At 41.4% G+C, this 22,837-nt stretch overlaps 1 protein-coding gene and 1 long non-coding RNA gene across 3 annotated transcripts in view; one reads left to right on the plus strand and one right to left on the minus strand.

Moving 5' to 3' along the window:
• The window catches only part of LOC111946375, a 118,737-nt gene that overhangs the window by 79,227 nt on the left and 16,673 nt on the right, over positions 1-22,837 (minus strand). The window lies entirely within an intron of this gene.
• Positions 19,961-22,563, plus strand: LOC101160110 (noggin-2). Its single transcript, XM_023949163.1, has one exon. The coding sequence runs from the start codon at positions 21,202-21,204 to the stop codon at positions 21,835-21,837; it is 636 nt and encodes a 211-aa protein (XP_023804931.1). The 5' UTR covers positions 19,961-21,201; the 3' UTR covers positions 21,838-22,563.

Consider the following 22,837-nt stretch of genomic DNA (forward strand, 5'->3'; position numbering starts at 1 on the left):
ATAAATCCCCCTGGATGGAGTGTGTGTGTCTGTGTGTTTGCAGGGGTTACCATGCAGGCTCCTACTCACACTATGTTTACCTGCTCTATCTAGCACTCACACTTCTGTAGATCTACTTTGCAGCATTGCTAACTACTACCACATTTCTAAAGCATCAAAGCCCAAACACAGTCAGGGCCGAAAGCTGTTTGAAAGGTGTCAAATGAAATCAGTGGCAGATTTTCTTGAATCAACTTTCAAAGAAATCGAAAGGACTTCCCATGACATGTCACCACTGCCAGCAACACAGCCTGATTGTCAAATACTTTCATTTTTCTGCAGCCCTCTCATGAAAGTAACTATCGTCTCACCACAACAGACGTAGTCTAAATCACATTTAGGTTCATGTGTGCTGAGCACAAGGCAAGACTGCAATGCTGATGATTAGGATTTGCAATGTCTTGAGACATTCCAGACTCACTGATTGCACACACTTAAAAAAAAGAAAACCAACGGAAAAAAAAGACTTCATGCAAAAAGAAATGCTAGCAAAATTCAGTAGACGTGGACTGTATCATACACTTTAAATGCTGCTAACAATGTGTAACCGCTTGAATATACGCATATTGTCAGGTTTTTTTAGCTAACATTTTCAATATGTGTGTTTGCTCCCTAAAGCTAAGACATGAACAGTTGGATCAGGTGACTTAATATTAGACAAACAGCAGATAAATCTTGTCTGGAGCCAACTAGCTCACTCAGAGTTCAAAGCTTTTAGATTTACAAAAGAACTGAGGTCACAGCTACTTTAAATTCTAGCTTGCTTCGTCTAATTGCCTTAATATACAAGCAGCGTAAACATCATCAGCACTCAGATTAATGGATAAGATCAGTTGTGCAGATAGGAAATCAAACTGGGTTCTAGCAAAGAGAAGAGAGAAGAGTAGAGAAGGAAGGTCAGGACCACCACCGCATGCCACAGACAGACTGACGATACTTCTACTGGGCTCCATGCCGGGGACTTGGCTGTAATTACACCACAAACTCACACGCACACAAACCCACAGTCATGCACACACACTGTTCGTGGAAAGACAGTGAAAGGTTCCCCTGAACTCTGTCTTGTTCTGCCTGCCTTGTTATAAATCCTCAACTTAAAATAACAGGATTTAAACACTGGTCTTCAAATATCTGTGAAAGGAATTTGTAAACTACTTTGAGATTGAAAATTTTGAATACAAGACCGGTCCAAACTTAGCCTTTTTTTTATTTAGTATAATACTTTTTGACAAATGTTTTTTCAATTTTTCTTTTATTTAATGTACTTATGTGCCCACAAGTGGAAATAAACTTACATTTAGGCAAAGTTTGGGTTCAGCTAATCTAAGAAACAGCCCATCAGATGTGTTTGTGATGTACTGGAAATCATGACTTCTGATAACAGCAGATGTCAGACACTCTGTTTTTCTTCACATCCAAGATAATGTGGATGATCACACTCTACATGAAATGTAAGGTGAGAAGGATGTCAATTTGAATAGAATTCCCAGATGTTTTGTCAGTCAAGTCATGTTTCTGACTCCAAGAAAATCATTATCTCATCTCAAAGGCCCAGAGCGTTTTTGGTTTGGATCACACACCCCTGTTGAGATGAATGAAGAGCATCAGTGTGTAGCCATTTTCACATTGCAGTTGAGTTTGTGCCCAGATGCTGTCCCGTCATGCAAATCCATGACATTTTCCCTAAAACTCATCAAAACTATATTTCAAGTACTATGTTTAAATATGTTTACCTGAGTTTTTAGACTGTCCTGCTTTTCATTCACTGATGTCCACAAAGCAGGAATAATCATAGAAGTAATGTTTTTTTTCATACATTAAACAGAAGAAGAAAAATCACTGGGGCATACCCGAACTGTTACGCATGGGGGTAGTATGTTCATGATTTGGGCTTAAACTGACCCCTCTGTACAACCCTGGATTTGCTTGAAATGTCAAAATTACATAAAAATGTATTTTAAAGGACACAAGGAAAACAGACTGTTGCACTTTGATGATTTCATTATCACATTTCATCTTTAAATATATTTAAAATGTGTTTTTAGATTTTAATGAGCAGTAAATGAAATATGTCACTGAAGCTACACTTTTGGTAACCAAATAAAAATAGGGCAACTATTTTTTTTTCCTATTTCGACATTAAGAGTAAGAAAATATTAATCATGGATAAAAAAAACAATAATGACATTATGCTTTTTAAACACAATCACTTTAAAAAAAACAGATTTTAGTTAAATACATTTTTGGCAAAAAAGGCACAAAAATGACTAAGCTTGTGGAAATCACTAAATGTTTTTCTTTTAAAAAGGCACATTTCCTCTGAGTATTGAGTCTTCTGTGTAGACTCTGTACTGATAAAAATGAAATAAATCCTTTTTTAAAGATGCCAAAAATGTTGAAAAACTGGAATGAGTCTGGAAACTTTCCATGTGGAGTACGCAGCATATCAATAGCAAGATTCAGTCCCCGCACATAAACATGAATGCCTATGTTTCTTTGTGAATGGACTCTTGTTGTCTGATCGTTCAGCTGGCCATATTTAGGGTTAAATAAAGTCAACAATGTTAGCACAAACCACAATTGTGATCCTTTTTCTGCTCTCAAACCAACATCAGCTCAGATCTCTGGTATCAATAGCTCCTTGTTGATCCACTTGGCCTCTCCTGCTCCCCCCTCCACAGTCCCTCCAACTTGTGAAAGTTATTGGAGTGTAAATGTATTTAACAGCCTCTGTCTGCACTTGCTTACATGGAGAGGGCTATCTGTTGTCTGCTTCCTGGTTCTCAGTGCACACCAGTAATTTAAGGTTTTCACAAAACTGTGCTAAATTGTGTTGTTTGCTAATTAAATCTGGAAATCTTGAACAGCCCTTTAGCTTTAGTTAAAGTGTAGAAGAAATGTGCTGTCTTAAATTGCCAAAGCAAAAACTTGTTTTTCTGTCGACTCTTTATCATGGTATTGTACACGGTATTGTAACTTTTAATTTTCTAACATTTATTTCAGTTGTCAGTCATTAAAAAATAAAAAATCTTAATGGAATGAAGAGGTAGAGGATGGGTACCAGTATTTGAATCTTCAAATATCACCTGAACCTTTGACTTATATGGGGTTTTTTATGGTTTATTGGAGAGGTTTTGCAGAAGTTTTCCCAACAAAACCGTTTTATTTTCTCGTTTCATTTCTGTTTTTCAAAACTTTTTTTCTGGGGCGACACAGAAAGACAGCCCCTCTCGTTTACACATGGCTACAGGGGCTTGTGGGACTCGATTAGCAAACCAGTGTGAGTCAACATCGGGTACATCCCTTGGGCAAACTATCCCTCCGCGCACACACTCAAGCTGTTATCAAACTCCGTCTTTTTCCTTATGGTTCCCAAAAGCAGGCAGACGCTCACTGAGCTGCAGTGCGCGCTCACACTTTTGCGAGACATTTCCCGAACTCTTCCCAGTCCGCCTGGCATCCCGGCAGGCTGTCACCTTTTTCCCCTACTGCATGTTCCACAAACCTGCCAGAGGGCCAAAGTGCACAAAGAGATATCCTAGCACTTATTGACTTGGGTGATTTAGGGGCTACAGGACTAGTTGCAGCTCTATTGTGCTAATCAGGTACAGCAGGTTTATTTTAATGTCTTTCCACATGAACTTTTAATGCAGTTTTAAAGGCTGTGAGTCTTAAACACTGTATTCTCTCACAGGCCAATAAAGACACCATCGTAGAATTTCCCTGCCTTTGTTTTTCTTAAACTGTGCCAGTCTATGCAAGTATGCTGGCTCTAGACTCAACAGAACACACATGCCGAGGAGAGTGCTGGGCAAAGGAACATCTGTTGTGGTCAGTGGCTGCAGGCAAACTGTTTCATTTTGACAAGATGGCCTGTGGCAACACAATGGCTCGGTGGTTGAGAGAATGAACAAAATTCCAGTTGCTTGTGGTCAGGGTTTACCTACTCTGGACAGAGCTTCTCAGAGACATGTGGTCAAATTTTACATCTAGTTAGTTTGAAAAATGTATGTAGAATTGAAGGCGATGACATAGTCTTGTCACAAGTCTGCGTCTATAATGCAATCTTTTTAGGTAGAACTGAAGTAAACAAATCATTTTTGTCTAGATTTTTATTCCACTGTTAATTTTCCATCTCCCAGCTTGTGTGAACTGAAAGCACAGTGAGCTATTTCATAACAACAAGAACACAGAGCCTGATTGAAACAGCATGCCAACAATGATTTCACTGAAGAGAAAACAGATTAGAATAGCAGATTAAATCTTCAGGAGGCTCGAATAGTGAAAACACATGACTTAACTGTCCAAATAAACTCTGATATACTGTGTGTTTCACTATCACGGCTCTCATCTCTTTGCCAGGGCATCAATTCAAACACCACTTGATGTCTTCAACAAGCCAAGTCTATCCCGGGGAATGCAGAGACCTGGTCTGCAGAGTTGTCTGAAGATGTTTGTGTTTTACTATGCAAAGCAGCTTTGATCCTAAAATTGTTTGTAACCTTCTTCATTTGTCAATTTTTTATCCTTTTTCTTGCTCCATCTTTCTTCCACGGCCAGTGTGCCACCATGGAACAAGGCGACTGTGAACTTATTGTGAACAGTGGGAATTGGGCAACCTTCCAATGATGTCATCTCGCCACAGAGAGGGCCATTGGGAACGCCCTCCTGGCGTTGGGAATGCACCGGTTTTCCTTTTTGTTTCCCGGAAAGTATAGTGATCAATTTAATTCCTCCTTCATCCCTCCCTAATGGGAAGAGGAAAGGGAAAGGGAGGAGGACATGCAAAAGACAGGGAAGGCACAAGGGCACATTCCCAATTTTCGTAAGAGGTTTGGAACTACTTTTTTTTTAAAAGGGGGTTGTATGATACTTTAAACTGTTGAGATACTCTTTTTGTCCTATGATGTGAATCAGCCAGGAAGTTTGCGAGGTATCACAAGCTTTTCCAATTACATAGTCAAGCATAATTAAAAAAGATGAGTGTATCCTAAAAAAGAAGAAGAGAAAGCAAGAGGAAGCTATCACCCATGGTGAGCCATTGCTAGCTCATCAGTTAGTCAGAAAATAACATGGAAAAAAGGTCATTCACAGTAAAATATAGTATAATGACTAAACTAATGATGGTATTTCTGCCATTGTATGTTTTTAGATTAGTTTTACCATTAATGTCATTACATATGTAAAAGTACAGACAACAAAATGTTGTTAGACATATCCATCAGTGCAAATGCAGAAAAAATATTTTTATATTTATATTTTTTATTATAACAAGGGAGTAGTATGTACATTGTTATAGCCTTTAAAGTAGTGTTATCAAGCCCTGCAACAGACTGGCAAACTGTTCAGGGTGTAACTATTGATAAGAACTGGATCTCTTGCATTCCAAACAGGAAGTACCCACAGGCTCAGAGAAGCCAAAATCCCATAGACCTATATAGAAAAGTACACAGCTATTTCATTATGTAATTATTATTTCATTATATTTGTCAGAGTAAACATTCTTGCTCTGATATTCTTTCAAAATGTTCTTGCTAATCCAATTTTTTTCATGATATTTTTCTTTGGTCCAAGTTATCCAAGTTATTCAAGTTATGAAATGAACAATCCGATGCTTCAATAAAAGCATGTGGTGCCCGCTGGCCCCCACATCGAACTTTTGTTTGACAGATTCCCCATAGGCCACTTACAGCGGAATGGGTGTGGGCTTCAAAAAAGCTAACCCCTAATTGGCAAAAGGGGACCGATCACTGCTCACTGGTGTTGTCTGGCTCCAACATAGTAAAATCTGTCCAATTCTCTTACACAGTCAATGGGTGTAAGCCGCTTTGTCCGACAGCTCCAGCAACCCTGTGACCCTGAAAGGGTTACAGTGGGTTAAGAAAATGGATTGAAGGAAGGAAGGAAGGAAGGAAGGAAGGAAGGAAGGAAGGAAGGAAGGAAGGAAGGAAGGAAGGAAGGAAGGAAGGAAGGAAGGAAGGATAAAAACTATAGAAAAAAACATGTCCTGTCATGCACATGCTACGTATAAAACATGTATCGGTTTCTGTTTCAAGGAACTAAAATTGATAATTGATATTGACATTTTTTTTAAATAATGATTTCTGTTTTTGTAATTTTGCTTGAGTTTTTCACAATAAATTTGAGTGGGATTAGGTAAGCGACGGTAATTGTTGAGCTTTGCAGCAACAATAAACTCAAAAGAAAAAGGTGAGAAAGCAGTTGTCTTCTTTAGCATCTTAAAATATTTACTGAGAATAAAAAATTTAAAAAGTGAACAGCTCTGTCAGCAAAGAAACTCAAAACAGTTGCTTTCACCAAACCTTAATGCAGGGGTGTCCCAACTTTTTGCTAAGAGGACCAGATTTGGTGAGGTGAAAATCTTTTGAAGGCTAACCACTCGTTCTGACATTCTTTGGACTATTTTATTGCAATTTCATACTTTTAATTTGTTTTTGACAAAAACACACACATACAAATTGGTTTTTAAACAAAATTTCTGTCAATTTGTGCATTTTTCGTCATTAATTACCAGTTAGCTCTTCATGAATTGCATGACTTGTCTTTTGATATTGAAATATTTGAAAAAAAAAACACAGTTTCATGGGATATTTGGCAGAGACAGTTTGCTTCATATTTCACAAAAATAAGTGAATTTCCACTTGTCCTGGAAACTGTGGCCCTGACTGTAAACCTTTCTTTTTTTTTACACTTGAAATTTTAGAAATGTACTACGGAAAGAAAGTCATAACTGTTAAATTACGAGATTTAAGTCATAAATTTACGAGAAAAAATCTCGTAAATTTGCGTGTTTTAATCTCATAAATTTACGAGAAAACTCGTTCTCGTACATTTACGAGAAAAAAAGTCATAGATTAAGGGGGGAAAAAACATCGAAGTTTTCCGTTTATCTGAGCCTAGCTTGAAGATGAAATACGTGGAGCCTTTTGTGAAGCTTTATTTCCGGATAGGTTCAAAAAACAAAGAGATTCTGAACCTTTTGGCGACTCAACATCAGATTATTTTCATTGGAGCCGGCTTTCCTGGGTTCGGTGTCAGTAAAGCGGAGTTTCATATGTAAAAAAGGGAGCTCAGAGACACGTTTGGGTGTAGAGGACTGCTGCAGCCTTTATTTTCCTTTTCATTCACAGAACCTGAAGTTCATTTGTCACCTTACGTCATGAACCTGTAATCCGAACACCAATGGGGACGTAAACAGTGTTACGCCCCCTCCTCCAGATGAAACATCCCGTTTCAACATAAAGCAACAAAGACGAATGAAAATAGTCTGTTATATTAGCATTAGAACATTGAAAATGCCAAAAAGTGCTCCTCCTCAGACGGAAGCATCACACAAGCGTAGAGATCTTGTCTTTGTTGGAGGAAGAAAGGATTCAAGTGGATAACTGCAGGGAAACCGATGGCTTTATCGGGCTGCAAAGATCCTACAAACCCCCCCCCATCAATAAAGAAAACATTGATAAATCGTAAATCAAATAAATGAGCTTCCAAACATTTGGAACGTTATCAATAAACATTCAGCTCACTTGTTCAACTGAGTTTAGTCGGATTGCTCTGCTGCGTGCTGCACGGCGTTCACTTACTGCTTTGTGTGCTCACTTCGATTTTAATCTCGTAAAATAACGAATTTTTTTCTTGTAAATTTACGACTTAAAATCTTATAATTTTACTATTTATTTGTTTTTGGTGGCCCTTAAACTCTGTCGTAGAAATGAGCTAGAAAGTGTCACAGAAAGGTCATATGATTGTTTACAAAGGTTGACAACAACTTAAAACATAATTTAGCCAAACACAATTAAAAAATTGTACACAGATTTAAGAAAATACTGAGGACCTCATATTATTTAATTATTGAAAGGAGCCTGCGGGCTGTCGTGGGCATTAGGCCCATGAGACAGACTTTGGACATTCCTACTGTGGTTTAAAGAACATACAGTCAGGACCATAAATACTTGGACAGAGACACATTATTTCTAATTTAGTTTCTGTACATTACCACGGTGAATATTAAATAAAACAACTCAGATGCCATTGAAGTGCAGACTTTCAGCTTTTATTCCATGAGTTGAACAAAAAGATTGCATAAAAATGTAAAAAACTAAAAGCATTTTTTAAACACAATCCCTTAATTTCATGGGCTCGTAAGTAATTGGACAATTGACTTTCATGCTATTGCATGAGCAGCTGTGGGCAATTCCATTGTTGTGCCATTATGATTGAAGCAGATAAAAGGCCTGGAGTTGATTAGAGGACTCGTGCTTGCATTTTGAAGATTTTGCTGTGAACAGACAACATGCGGTCAAAGGAGCTCTCCATGCAGGTGAATGAGCCATCATTAAGCTGAGAAAACTGAAAAAAAACAAGCGAGAAATTGCTACAGTATTAGGAGTGGCAAAATCAACACTGTGGTACATCCTAAGAAAGAAAGAAAGAACTGGTGAACTCAGCAACGTAAAAAGACCTGGGGCCTCATTTATAAAACTTTGCGTAGGATTTGCGTCAGAAGTGGCGTACGGATGAAACATAGGACGTGCGTACGCACAGAAATATTCGGAGTTATAAAACCGTGCGCACGCACATCCTACGCATCTTTCCCTTAATAAATCACAACCGATTCTAAATGCTGCGCAGCTTTTGCGGCTACATGACACGCCCATAGTTGCCCATAAATAGTCCGTGAAACGCCCACAAATGAATATTCATTGATTGCGAAACCATGCCAAACACGGAGAGAAAATCAAAAAAACGTAACTTCACTCAATGTGAAGTAGAAGTTATCGTTGGCGAGGTGGAAAAGAGGAGAATAATGTTGTTTGGAGGGCACAGTGTGGCCTTACTAATGCCAAAAAGGCACGTGAGTGGCAAACCGTGGCAGACGCTGTAAATGCTGTAGCCTCACAACCTCGGACCGTGCCCGAAATAAAAAAGAAAAGGTCGGACATCAAAGTCGAGGCAAAAAAACGTCTAGCGCTGAACCCCCCCCCCCCCCCCCACACACACACACACACCCGTGTCTGCCACGGGTGTGGGGGGGGGGGGGGGGGGGGACACCGGAGCTGACCCCTCCTGATGAGAGACTGGCGGCAATAATTGGGGAATCCCTTTTAAGTGGAGTGGTGACTGAGGCGGAGGGGGACACCCACGCGCCAGATGCACCGGGTGACACACCCCCAAAAGCCCGCAGAGGAAGTCGGAACCGGCTCATAAGCCACTCGTCCTCGTTTGCCAGCAAGTCTCCTTGCTGTCTAAAGATGCGTTCACTCCGAATTCTTCCATTTGCCACATCTTCTAAGAGAGCAAGATCAGCCATTGTGCGTCATTACGCATTGTGATGGGGCATTTTATTTCCCTCCATTTAATTACATCTGACAAGCTACAGATGTCGGGAATAATCGACGTGGAAATGGGAAATTGTTCAGCGCAAATGTAATTTCTTGTTGCTTTCTGAATGGTTGAGACATACGCCATACATTGTTTCATGAAAAATAAAACAAACTAAAGGCATATGCATGAATACCATAATTCTGTAGCTTATGAAGAAATATTTTACTATGAAAACAACTTTCCCCAGTGGAGAATTAATGCATCTCTCTCTATCTATCCATCTGTCTGTCTGATTGCTCCTATATCTGCTCCGCCAGACGGACACATTGACGGGAATATCAGTTGTGTACATTATTTCGTTCTGTTAACTATATTATTTATATTATTTATGAGGATGAATTGCACAACATGCCAATATTGCAGAACATATTTCACTTTTCTTTTTGCAAATATGTGTTCATTTGAATTTCTGTTGTAATTTTCGTTTGATTTCTTTTGTTTGTTTCACTGCTGATCGATCAAACGGGTGTTCGTGTAGGCTGTTAATTGTAAGACTTGCTTTGTGAAGTCTTCATGTTATTTATCAGAGGCAGTATTGTCATTTTCACTTTCACGTGTTTCTTCCATCTGCCGACGGCGTCGCCGTTTCTCATTTCATCCGTTTTTGTGCGTACGCCTGGGTCAGAGCTTGCGTGAAGGACCGCACATTTTCCCGTCAAGTTTGCTTTTTATAAATCTCAACTATTGCGTAGAGAGTGGCGTACGCCTTCTTTTGTGCGTACGCAACGTTTATAAATGAGGCCCCTGGACGTCCACGGAAGACAACAGTGGTGGATGATCGCAGAATAATTTCTATGGTGAAGAGGAACCCGTTCACAACAGCCAACCAAGTGAACAACACTCTCCAGTAGGTAGGCGTATCAAAATTGTTGAACTACGATGAATATCTTTACGTGTTCTTGTTTGGGGAACTATTTTGTTTTGCGCACAGTTACCTGTCAGTATAAATAAAGGCGGAGCCACCTGCTGCGAGTTCTTCGTGGTGACAAGGTTGATGGCTGCCGGAAAGCTGAAAGTGCCTCCAGTCTCGTTTGTATCAGTGAATACTCCAGAGAAATGTCTGAACCTGAGAGCACAGGTGGGAGCACGCGCGCGACTCGGGAGCTGTCCGCTGCAGGAGATTCAACAGGTTATGGGCCCAGTCGAATGTTAAGCACGGCCATACACGGACGCGGACTCCCGCCGCGGTTCGACGGAGACGAAGCACGCTACCACATATGGGAGGCCAGATTTTTAGCGTACTTGAAAACGCTCGGCCTGAAGGAGGCTATTATCGGGAGCCAGCAAGCGGGGGCTGCAGACCCAGAAGCCGGTAGGAAAAACGAGCTGGCTTATGCAGAACTATGTGGTTGCCTGGATGATAAGACGCTAATGCTAATCCTGTATGAAGCGCCAGACGATGGAAAGAAGAGTCTAGAAATACTGAGACGCCATTTTGAATCAGAAGAAAAACCGCGGATTGTTGGACTTTACACAGAATTAACCAACGTGCTGATGGCTGATCAAGAGGAGCTAGCAGATTATCTAGCACGTGTTGAGAAGATTGTGGCAGCGCTGAACAGAGCTAAAGAGACCCTCAGCGACGCACTGTTAGTGGCCATGGTGTTAAAAGGACTCACAGATGAATATGCACCATTTTCTGTGCATGTCACACAGACAAGAGAGGTTCTGACCTTCAGTGAGTTCAAGGCTAGGTTGAGGAGCTTTGAATGCTCACTTCGCTACCGCTCAAGGCCACGAGCAGACGAAGTAATGACAGTCAACTACAAAGCAAAGCAGACCAAACCAAGGAATAATGAGAAGAAATACTTCAACGGTGAATGCTTCATTTGCGAAAAAGTTGGACACAAAGCAAAAGACTGCAGAAGCAAAGCTAAGAAACCACAGCGGAACTTCAGGCCTGCTTACACTCAAAATAGCAACAAAATGGCCATCCTTACGGACACTAGGCTGAGCACCGCACAGGCCAGAGACGAGCACCCTGCTGAGCGGGAGACCTTCATACTCCGGGCGAGTGAATGGCAACCTCACTGTGCACAACCAGAGGGATTGCTTGTGGACAGTGGTGCATCTGCTCACATCATGACCAGCGAAGAGGCTTTCATCAGATTTGACGAGACGTTTCGGCCCAAGGACCACGTCATGCAATTGGCAGATGGAACCCGGATTGCTGGCAGTGTACTGAAAAAGGGGGACGCCCAGATCCAACTCACTGACAGCAATGGCAGAGTGGTGAGTGTCCAGCTCACAAATGCACTTTTGATTCCTGGATATCCACAAAACATTTTGTCTGTGGAAGCTGCATCTTCAAAGGGAGCAAAGTTCAACTTTGAAAAGAACAACAACAAAATGATACTTCCCAACGGTACGACATGTGAAATGAAGGTAAAAGACAGATTGTATTACCTGGATGTGGCAAAAGAGAACTGTGATGATACCTGTAATGCATGTTATGATCTCAAAACTTGGCACGAAGTAATGGGTCATTGTAATTATGATGACATAATCAAACTCGAAACAGTGGTGGATGGAATGAAAATCAAAGGTAAAAAGTGTAAGCCTAATGTGTGTGAAACATGCCTGCAGGGAAAATTCACTGAAAGCAGAAACAGGGAAGCAGATGTAAGAGCTAAAGCACCGTTAGAGCTCATCCATACAGACCTGGGTGGGCCTATAGCCCCAGAGTCACTAGAAGGGTACAAATATGCCATCACCTTTACCGATGATTTTTCTGGTGCCATTTATGTGTATTTTCTGAGGAGTAAGAACAAAACAGTTGAAGCCACAAAGCAGTTCCTAGCAGATACAGCAGTTTATGGCAAAGTAAAACGCCTAAGGTCAGACAATGGCACAGAGTTCATTTCTGAAGAGTTCCAGTCACTACTCAGAGACAATGCTATTAAGCATGAAAGATCTGCACCTTACTCCCCCCATCAGAATGGGACTGCGGAGAGGAACTGGCGCACATTGTTCGAAATGGTGCGCTGCATGTTGATAGAATCAGGCCTGCCAAAAGAGTTGTGGCCTTACGCAGCTAGGACAGCTGCAGTTGTAAGAAACAGGTGTTATTGTAAGAGGACAAGGGAAACACCATATTTTCTTTTTACTGGAAAGAGACCGAATCTGTCAAAAATGAAAAAGTTTGGTTCAGATTGTGTGGTGTATGAACAAAACAAGAAAAAGCTTGACCCAAAAGGCAAAAAGGGAATTTTTGTGGGTTTCGATCGCCATTCACCAGCTTACATGATTTATTTTCCAGAGTCAAACAAAGTTCAGAAACACAGGCTGGTCCAGTTTATAACGAGTGAAAAGACTGAGAGTCAGACACAGACTGACCAAGCGGAGGACCAGTACATGGAGTGGGTACCTACACTACCTGAACTGACAGAAACGCAGACACAAAGAGAAGAAACAGACAAGGAAGAGAGCACAAAACCAGACACTAACGAAGACACTGACGCACAGACTCAATTTTCAACTGGTAGAGCTAGAAAAAAGCCTAAGTACTTGGAGGACTATGAGTGTGTGGTACATGACCGTGAGTTGACTATTGACTACTGTTACAGGGCTACAGTTGGACTGCCACAAACCTTTAAAGAGGCTCTGGCATCACCATCAGCAGAGAAATGGAAAAAGGCCATGAGAGATGAGATGGCAACATTTAAAGAGACTGACACCTTCTCACTTGTGCCGTTACCAGAGGGTAGACAAACAGTGGGGGGAAGGTGGGTGTATGCTCTTAAAGAAGATGACACAGGGAAAGAAACTTACAAAGCCAGGTATGTGGCAAAAGGATACAGTCAGGTGGAAGGACTTGACTATTCTGAGACATTTTCCCCGACAGCTGACTTGACCTCATTGCGTGTTTTGATGCAGCTGGCTGCACAGCATGACCTGACACTACACCAAATGGACGTTAAAGCAGCATACCTGCATGCACCTATTGATTGCGAAATATACATGGACCAACCAGAAGGTTTTCAGGTTAAATCAAAAAATGGGGTTAAATTGGTTTGCAAGTTAAACAAATCTATCTACGGACTCAAACAGTCTGGTAGGAATTGGAATCTCATGCTTCATGATTTTCTACTTGAGAACAATTTTGTGCAGAGTCAGACTGATCACTGTATTTACACTAAACTCTCTGAGGAGGAAAAGGTCATCCTGTTAGTGTGGGTTGATGACATAGTTGTGGCTGCAAGCAATGAGGTGTGTTTAAAGGAGGTCAAGGAAAAACTAAAAAGTAAATTTAAAATGAAAGACCTCGGGCAACTTGCTCATTTTCTAGGAGTTGATTTCTCACAGGGAAAGGATTCTGTTCGAATGAATCAAACCAGGTACATTCTCAAAATCTTGGAAAGGTTTGAAATGTCTGATTGCAAATCAAGGGCAACTCCCAGTGAAATCAAATGTGATCTAACTCCAGAAGGGGCCAAAACAGATCAGAGGAAATACAGGGGCATGTTAGGAAGCCTTATCTATATCATGACCTGTACTAGGCCGGACATAAGTTGGATTGTCAGCAGGCTGTCTCAATACATGTCTGATCCCAGGGAAAAACACATGACAGCACTGAAACATGTGTACAGATACTTACAAGGAACCAAGGATTATGGACTGTGTTATAATAAATGTGACACTGAACTTGAACTGATGGGCTACTCTGACGCTGATTGGGCTAACGACCTAGAGGACAGAAGGAGTACTACAGGCTATTGCTTCAGCCTTAGCCAAAACGGAGCCATTGTGTCATGGAAAACAAAGAAACAGCAAACTGTTGCTCTGTCAACGTGTGAAGCTGAATACATGGCATTAGCCGCCGCCATTCAAGAAGCGCTTCACCTCTCACAACTTTTGAAGGATATGGACCCCAACTTTGAACCAACAACCAAACTGTTCGAGGACAACCAAGGGACTATACGCCTAGCAAGGAACCCTGTAAATCGCCAGCGGAGCAAACATGTGGATATAAAATACCATTTCATCAGGTCCAATGTGTTGCAGGGTAAAGTTGTTTTGGAGTATTGCCCGACAGAAAACATGGTTGCAGATGTGTTCACGAAGTCTGCTCCAAGAGCCAAGATTGAAAAGTTTAGTTCTTATATGTTTGGAAATTAATACTGATGTTATGTGAAAGCCTGTGATTTCATCGAGTGGGGGTGTTGAACTACGATGAATATCTTTACGTGTTCTTGTTTGGGGAACTATTTTGTTTTGCGCACAGTTACCTGTCAGTATAAATAAAGGCGGAGCCACCTGCTGTGAGTTCTTCGTGGTGACAAGGTTGATGGCTGCCGGAAAGCTGAAAGTGCCTCCAGTCTCGTTTGTATCAGTGAATACTCCAGAGAAATGTCTGAACCTGAGAGCACAGGTGGGAGCACGCGCGCGACTCGGGAGCTGTCCGCTGCAGGAGATTCAACAAAAATCCAAGTCTACCTTAAAAAGAAGACTGCATGAAAGTAGATAGAGAGGGTACACTGCAAGATGCAAGCCACTCATAAGCCTCAAGAATAGGAAGGATTGGACTTTGCTAAAAAATCATCTAAAAAAGCCAGCACAGTTCTGGAAAAACATTCTTTGGACAGTTGAAACCAAAATCAACCTCTACCAGAATGATGGCAAGAGAAAAGTATGGAGAAGGCGTGGAGAAGCTCCTGATCCAAAGCACACTACATCATCAGTAAAACACTGTGGAGGCAGTGTGATGGTCTGAGCGTGCATGGCTGCTGGTGGCACTGGGACAGTAGTGTTTGTTGATGACGTGACACAGGACAGAAGCAGCCCAATGAATTCTGAGGTGTTCAGAGACATACTGTCTGCGCAGATCCAGGTGAATACAGCCAAACTGATTGGACGGCATTTCATAATACAGATGGACAAGGACCCAAAACATACAGCCAAAGCAACTCAGGAGTTTATTAAAGCAAAGAAGTGGAATATTCTTGAATGGCCAAGTCAGTCACCTGATCTTAACCCAATTGAGCAGCATTTCACTTGTTGAAGGCTAAACTTCAGACAGAAAGGCCCACAAACAAACAGCAACTGAAAGCCGCTGCAGTGAAGGCCTGACAGAGAATTCAGAAGAAGAAAACCCAGCATCTGGTGATGTCCATGAGTTCAACACTTCAGGCTGTCATTGCCAACAAAGGGTTTTCAACCAAATATTAGTAATGACCATTTTGTTTTCAGTTATTTCATTTGTCCAATTACTTACAAGCCCATGAAATTAAGGGATTGTGCTTAAAAAATGCTTTAGTTTTTCACATTTTTATGCAATCTTTTTGTTCAACCCATGGAATAAAAGCTGAAAGTCTGCACTTCAATGGCGTCTGAGTAGTTTTATTTAATATTCACTGTGGTACTGTACATAAACTAAATTAGAAAGAATGTGAAATAATGTTTCTCTGTCCAAATATTTATGATCCTGAATGTACATCCTTGACCTCCAAACCTGCGCCATAGTGTTGAAAAATAAATATTACATTTTTTAGAAAAGCAAATGCCAAATCCCCTCAATCTAGAACTGTGAGGAAGAAAATGTCCAAACCTGTGCATTAGTGTCCTGCAGATGTCAAATTAGGACCATCACAACATCAAATGTCTTACATAATTGAAGATGGCACTTTTAAAACAATGGATAATTAATATATTTACAACCAACTTCCTTTTTGTCAGAGTTTTTTTTTTTTTTCATCTTAAAACTTACCATTGACACAAGGATTTCTGATCTGATTTACTGTAAAACAAAGTAAAAAACAAACAACCAAAACCATAATTGTCTATAAGGACAGATGAGGACTTCCAATGTGTTCTACAGTTTGGTCCTGCAAACATGCACTCATATTTGTTGAAGTTACTGTAACGACTAATTGAAAACATGTGAAAACTACAACAAAGTCTATATATTTACAGATTGCATGTGTCACAGGGATGCTGTCTGGCATTGCTCGTGTCTGTCAGTCTCTGAGTTCAAAGCAGGCCCCACCGGCAGTTCAAAAAACCAATGAGCTGTCTACGATATGATCACTATTAATCACAGCTTTTGATCATACAGCATTTTCTCCATCTTGACTGGAATGTTGTAATCGAAACAAAGAATGCAGGACCCAGCTCAGATTGACTTCAAAATGAGCAGCAACATGGCTCACTGCTCCTTCAGTAACAACAACAAACTGCATGAAAACTACCATTTTCTCTTTAGGGGTAGAATACCTCTTTGATGCTGTTTACTGGGCATTTTGTGAAAATAACTTTACGATGAATTTCTGGGTAGAAGAAAAAAATGTAGAAGGGGCTTCAAAAGTAGCACTAACGGGAGACAGATTTTTGATATGCTTTCCACGGCATCTGCTTTGGGTTAAGACCCAGAGACAGAGTTTGGTTTTAAAAAAAAAGAAAGAAAAGATAGAAGTACAATGGGAGATGAGAGAGGGGGGAGTAAAATTTGTTTTATTGATCAACAATTGCAAAAAAACCTGTTTCCCTGTATACGAACATTGAGCATTTTTACTGTATCTTGAACCACTAGGGTATCTCATGCGAGACAAAAAATATCTGTCTTGTATGTAAAGTTTTATTAGCTTTAAAGCAACACCATATTAACTGACCAAAAGATATAACCTTTTGGTCAATTAATATGACCAACAATAGATTAAAATTCGCTTAGACATTTTGTATTGCCACAGGGGCGTCTAAAACAAACTTAATTTAAAAACAGATAACTTTTTTCCTTCTTCTCTGTCTGGTTACTGCTTTATGACTCAAACACTGCTGACCTTGTGGGTCAGGCTCTACTTGGCTAAGCTAGTTTCTGACACTCTTGTGTTTACACCGCTGTCCTTTCCAAACACTTCGGGTCCATCCACCCCTCTTTGCCATTCTACCGTTCCCCAGTGGGCACAGTCAGCCAGTCTGGCCGAGCTTGGCCCTTGCTGTGCCGATGTGCTGGCTAAGCTCCTGTCTGGACCTTGGGCAGAGGCTTTTGTATAGAGTTGTGGGGGTGTGAATGAGTGTGCGGGTGTGTAGCATTCATAGCAAATGAGGAGAAGGGGGTCCTATCTGTGCCTAAGGGCCACTACCCTCCCACCCCCAGCGCGCCCTCACATGCGCCCTATTGAGGCCTAAGGGAGCGTGAACAATCATTCGAAAACCAAAGAGCTAAGTCCCCTTGTTATACAAGGCCAATTTTCAGCAGCGGTCCCACCTCTTTCCTCTATGGTGAACCAACACCGCCCCAGTTCCCCCCACCTGCCCAGCATCTCACTTGTCAGAGGCTGATGAGCTTCGTTAAAGTAAGCTGGGGTCCTTTAATGCAGTTATTTAATTAGCCATTCCACAGTAAACTGCCATCTAGCACCACCACTGTGTTAAAACCCCTGTCCGCACTCCCACCATGCTCAGCACTCTACTCCACTCCTCCCTTCTTGTCTTTATCTCCAGTAATTAGCCAGGGGATGGGGGTCGACTTATTGCTAGGCTGCTTGAGTATTAGTGTTTCAGACGGAATAAGGAAGGGAAGTGTTTTTCCCTGCATGGGGTTTCTCTCTCGGTGCGCCGCCGCAAGACATGGGGTGAAAAACAATAGGGACGACCACTTCTACAGTGGCCGGCCCAGTCTTACTGTCCCCGCTGCCCACTGAGACCAGTCTACTGGAACTCTAATCATTAACTAGATTGTGACTGTGTGTATACAGGGAACTTTATGAAAGAAAATGGAGGCTGATTTTTTTTTTTTGTAGTAATCAGAAAAGATAGAAAAGGAAACTTGCTTATACTTTTACGGTCCAGACTAAAAGTCCCACTTCAGTCATCTTTTGATCTGTTTTCAAAGTGTTCCCAGTGATCTTTTAATTATAATTATACAATTTTTAGGCAAAGTGAAAAAAAGTTGTTTTTTTTCCTAGATCATAGTTTCTGCAGAGCAACAGGATATTCCTCAGAGATTTACCTTTGAGTTGTGGGCAGGACTGTTGCAGCAGAGTTAGCCTGTCCTCGTCCATCTTTTAGACTGTCTACCCCTAGTTTACAGCCTCTCACACTCCCAACATAACCTTACCGTTGCAACAAAAATGGCGAGCAATAGTGGAATTATCCAACTGTTCAGTTTTGAGCCAAATACCAGCTCAGACAAGGAAAATGAAGACAAAAATAGATCTGCAACTGGATGCATGAGAATGGAGTGGAGCAGGGATCTTGTGGCCTGCCAACTGTAGTACCTACAACCCACCTACCGGCTTTTACCAACAAAAGTTTTTCATCTGCTCCTGATTCACAAGGATTTGAATAAAAAAAATACGGAAATGCAACTTTAAGATTAATTTTCTTCACAATCTGTCCTCCATCATGAGAAAAAATACTACAAGAACATGTTAAAAACACCAAAACCACATTTACTAGTTTTATCACACATAAGTTTTAAGCTTTTATTTCCTACAATTCAGGTAAGTTTGTCAGGTGAGCTGTGATCCTTCTCTACAAGGTTTGTGTGCAGGTTCATAGGGCTGTGCTATAGAAGCTATAGAAAGCTATAGAAAGCTATAGAAAGCTACAGAAAAACATTAATTCCCTGCATGCACTTAAACATGAGCTATCAGTGAGGGAGAGAGGGGGAGACCCTTGGATCAAACCCACCACATGCTGGATCAACGCCCTCTAGTGACCACCTCACAAGATAAGAACTGTTTCAGTTTATCATCAGAGCAACAGAGCAGATACAAAAAATGCACCTTTCAAGAGATAACTAGGAAAAAAGTAAGATTATTATTTAGACCAATGAAGCAAATAACAATGCTATTTTTATAAATAAACTTACTTCATTAATATAAGAAGTCTGTTTTCAAATATGACCTCAGAGGTGTAATCATAAGATACTAGTGGTAAACAAATTGTTCAAAGTATTATTTTGATCAGTAAATGTGTGCCTGGATAATTTCCAAATTCCCTTATAGAAGGGATCAAAAGTAAAAAGTTCAACAAGGCCTAATGACTGCTTAGTATGGGAAAGGTACCACTTAGTTATCCATGGCCATTTATAGCCCTTAATTATGCACCTATTTTGTGACCTCTGAGTTCAACCGGTCAATTCCTGTGTGGACCCAAATCCCGGTGAACAAAGGTGGAATGCAATGCCCCCTTTTCCCGCAGAAATGCTTTGCAACGATTCCCATTAATTTCATGGGAAAGTTCAAGCCCAGGAAAATGAGCCAGGCTTGAGCTGAATATTGACAGCGCATTGAACCTAATAGTGCATCACAGATAGTCTTGAGTAAAATTGCAGGAAAATACAGTTACCTCTTAGACTGGAGAGAGGATAGACGTGCGCTTTTACGCACAGCTCTCTGTTGATCTGGAATACGGATAAAACTCGTGCTTTAGGACCCAGTTGGTCCTTGTCATTGAGGTTGATATTTTCCACGTTGTGAGAGGGGGGAGGGGGGTAGCCCGGGGCTGTCAATCACAGTGAAAGTAGCTGGGGTGGGCAGGCCTCTCTGACACTTTGTACCATCGGAGGAGGATATTTAACTTGGGACTGAGCACCACTCGCTGCAGACACGCTCACACACAGTGTGCCTAAGCAAAGAAAGGTTCCAGCGCCAAGCCTCTTAGACTCCTGAAGTAGGAGCGACTCAGTAGGAGCTTCTGTTGCAGTTCTTAAAGGAGTAGAGGCTCCCTCAGGAATTGACCGCTTGCGGAGCTCGGGCAAAAGCGCTCCAGATGATGGACCGGCTCGACATGCAGCGACATTGAGATTTGGAGCTTTTCTGAGAGGATTCATCAATGCTGCACTAAAGCAAACTCTGAACTCTGGTCGACGCTCATTGCAGCCTGCAGTGGAAATGCACCAGCTCCGCGCGTCATTGTGAAAAACTAAACTAAAGAGAAGAAGAAAAAAAGAAAATAACAATTTTCTTGAGTTTTGCTGTTATACACGCGCACGTGGAAATAATCCACCCTAAGGGGATCCGTGTAAAATAAAAGATATGAGATTTGGAACATCTTCTGGAAAATATAAATGGGTGCACTAAGTTCTGGACATTTTTAGTTGCACGTAAACGCTGTCGGAATAACAGAAGAGACTGGCTTTTTTTCTTTCCTCAGCCAATGGACGGTGCGCCCTGGAACTTTTGTCAAGCTTGAGAGCGTCAGTTAAGAGAGACCTGGTTTATGAAAGCTGTGCGTAAAAATAACATTGGCCAAGGCAGCTCCTCATTGCTGGGCGCGTGACATTTCAAACTTGTTGAAGTCCTCTTTTGTGCACCCTTCTCTCACGGGACAAGCCGGATCTGTTTGTCTTTTCAGGAAAAAAGAAGAAGAAAAAAAGACACTTAATTCCATGCTGCTCCCGCCTGTCATCAAGTTTAGAAAGTTCGTCGCTGCTTTGAGTCCCCTGGGTAACCATGACAACCGAAAGAAATCCAAAGTGAATTTGAGGAGCGGGGTGAGGCAGGGAAGACTTTGAAAAGAGTTTTCTCTGTTTTTGGCACTTATTGCTTTCTTGTAGTTAGATCTACTTGTTGATTAGAGCTCTGTGGAAAGCGAGGGCATCTCACAGTGCGGCGAAGTTGACAAGGTAAAGGCGCCCTTAATGCTCTCTGGCATTCAAAGCCAACGTGGGCTATTAAAAGCATCGTCTCGTTGGTGACTGAACTTCTACTATTTATGAAGTTCCGGGTTACTCGTTGCAGAGAGCGCGGTAACCAGGACAAGAACTGAACTGTTTTCACGAGAGGAGAACCTGTCTACAAAGGAAGAGGAATAATGCCTCTCTCTCAAACGCTCCTCGTTTACGCACTGCTATGCGTTCACCTTGGACTTTCCCAGCACTACCTTCGCCTCCGTCCATCGCCCAGTGACCACCTCCCCGTCCCCGACTTGAGGGAGGACCCCGATCCAGAGTACGACCCCCGCGAGCAGGACTTGGCCGAGAGGACTCTCAGGAAAAAACTCGGCAGCAACTTTGACCCAAACTTTATGTCCATCAGCTCGCCCTTGCAGGTGAACCTCTCTGCTTCAGATTACCAGGTGAAGCTGCAGGGGCCCATGCCAAACGAGATTAAAAAGCTGGACCTCACAGAGACTCCTTATGGAAAGAGGGTAAAAGTGGGTAAGAAAGCCCGTAGGAAATTCCTGCAGTGGCTGTGGACGTACACGCACTGCCCCGTGGTGTACACTTGGAAGGATTTGGGAGTGAGGTTCTGGCCCCGGTACATCAAAGAGGGAAAATGCTTCTCTGAGCGCTCGTGCTCCTTCCCTGAGGGCATGTCATGCAAACCCGCCAAGTCAATCAACAAGATTTTCCTGCGGTGGTACTGCCAAGGCTTTCTAAGACAGAAATACTGTACGTGGATACAGGTGCAATACCCAATCATCTCAGAGTGCAAGTGCTCGTGCTGATTTGCTTTAAGGAAGCAGCACGTGCAGGTTGACGGAGGGGTGGACTGGAAACACGGTCTCTATTGCACTGTTAACTCTCTACAGAGGTGGGCACCATAGCAAATCTATTTTTTTATATAGCATTTTAAGTGAAATACCAACATTGTACATATTTAAGAAAAATGCAGCTATTTTTTTCTAATTGAACCAGGACCATATTTTATTCTCAACCCTGAAACGTTTTTTTTTTTTTGGACTGGGAGGGCAGGAGAACTTCATGAGGAAGGGCATCTTTTGTTTGGTTGACATGTTTTATAAGACATTGAAAATATGCTACACTTCTCCAAGAGGTGACTTTTTTTGTTTTTCAACTGACTGATATTTCACTGCAATGCTGCCTAGAGTTTTTGTATAATGGTAATAATATCAATAATAATTAAATTGTAAAAAAAAAAAAAAAAAAAAAAAAAGTTGAGGTTAAAAATATATATAAAGGCGTGGACTCAGCTTTTTGGGAATACATAGTATTGTAGAAATAAATCTGTTTTATTTATTATTGTAACGATTTGTGAGTATAGAGAGCATAAGAAAAGAGAATAGCAGACTATACCAGGATAAATGGAGGATGTCTACTTGAATATTTCTGAAAAATGACAAAAAAGAGAATGAATAAAAAAATAAAGACATATCAGTGTAAATGTTATGGTTACACGTTTTAGCAATAAAGTCTATCTTTTCAACATGCAATAGTGTCAAGCCACGTTGCTTAAAGCGAGTGCATCCAGGGGGCGTGTTTGGTGTAAATCATCTGAGCCCATTGTCTCAATCACAATGTCAAACCTTTCCATGCAAGAGGTGACTACATTTCCTTTGTTTTCTATGACATCTTTGCTGCCTTGACTCCTGCCGAACAACCTCCCAACACGCGTAAAAAGTACGTGCAGTTAGACTACCCTCTGTCTTCCATCCACAGTGCGCATATGGCTGGGTTCCTAAGTAGAGCAGAGTTATTTAACAAGCA

This window comes from Oryzias latipes, chromosome 19 (assembly GCF_002234675.1).
Source record: "Oryzias latipes chromosome 19, ASM223467v1".
Classification (NCBI taxonomy): domain Eukaryota; kingdom Metazoa; phylum Chordata; class Actinopteri; order Beloniformes; family Adrianichthyidae; genus Oryzias; species Oryzias latipes.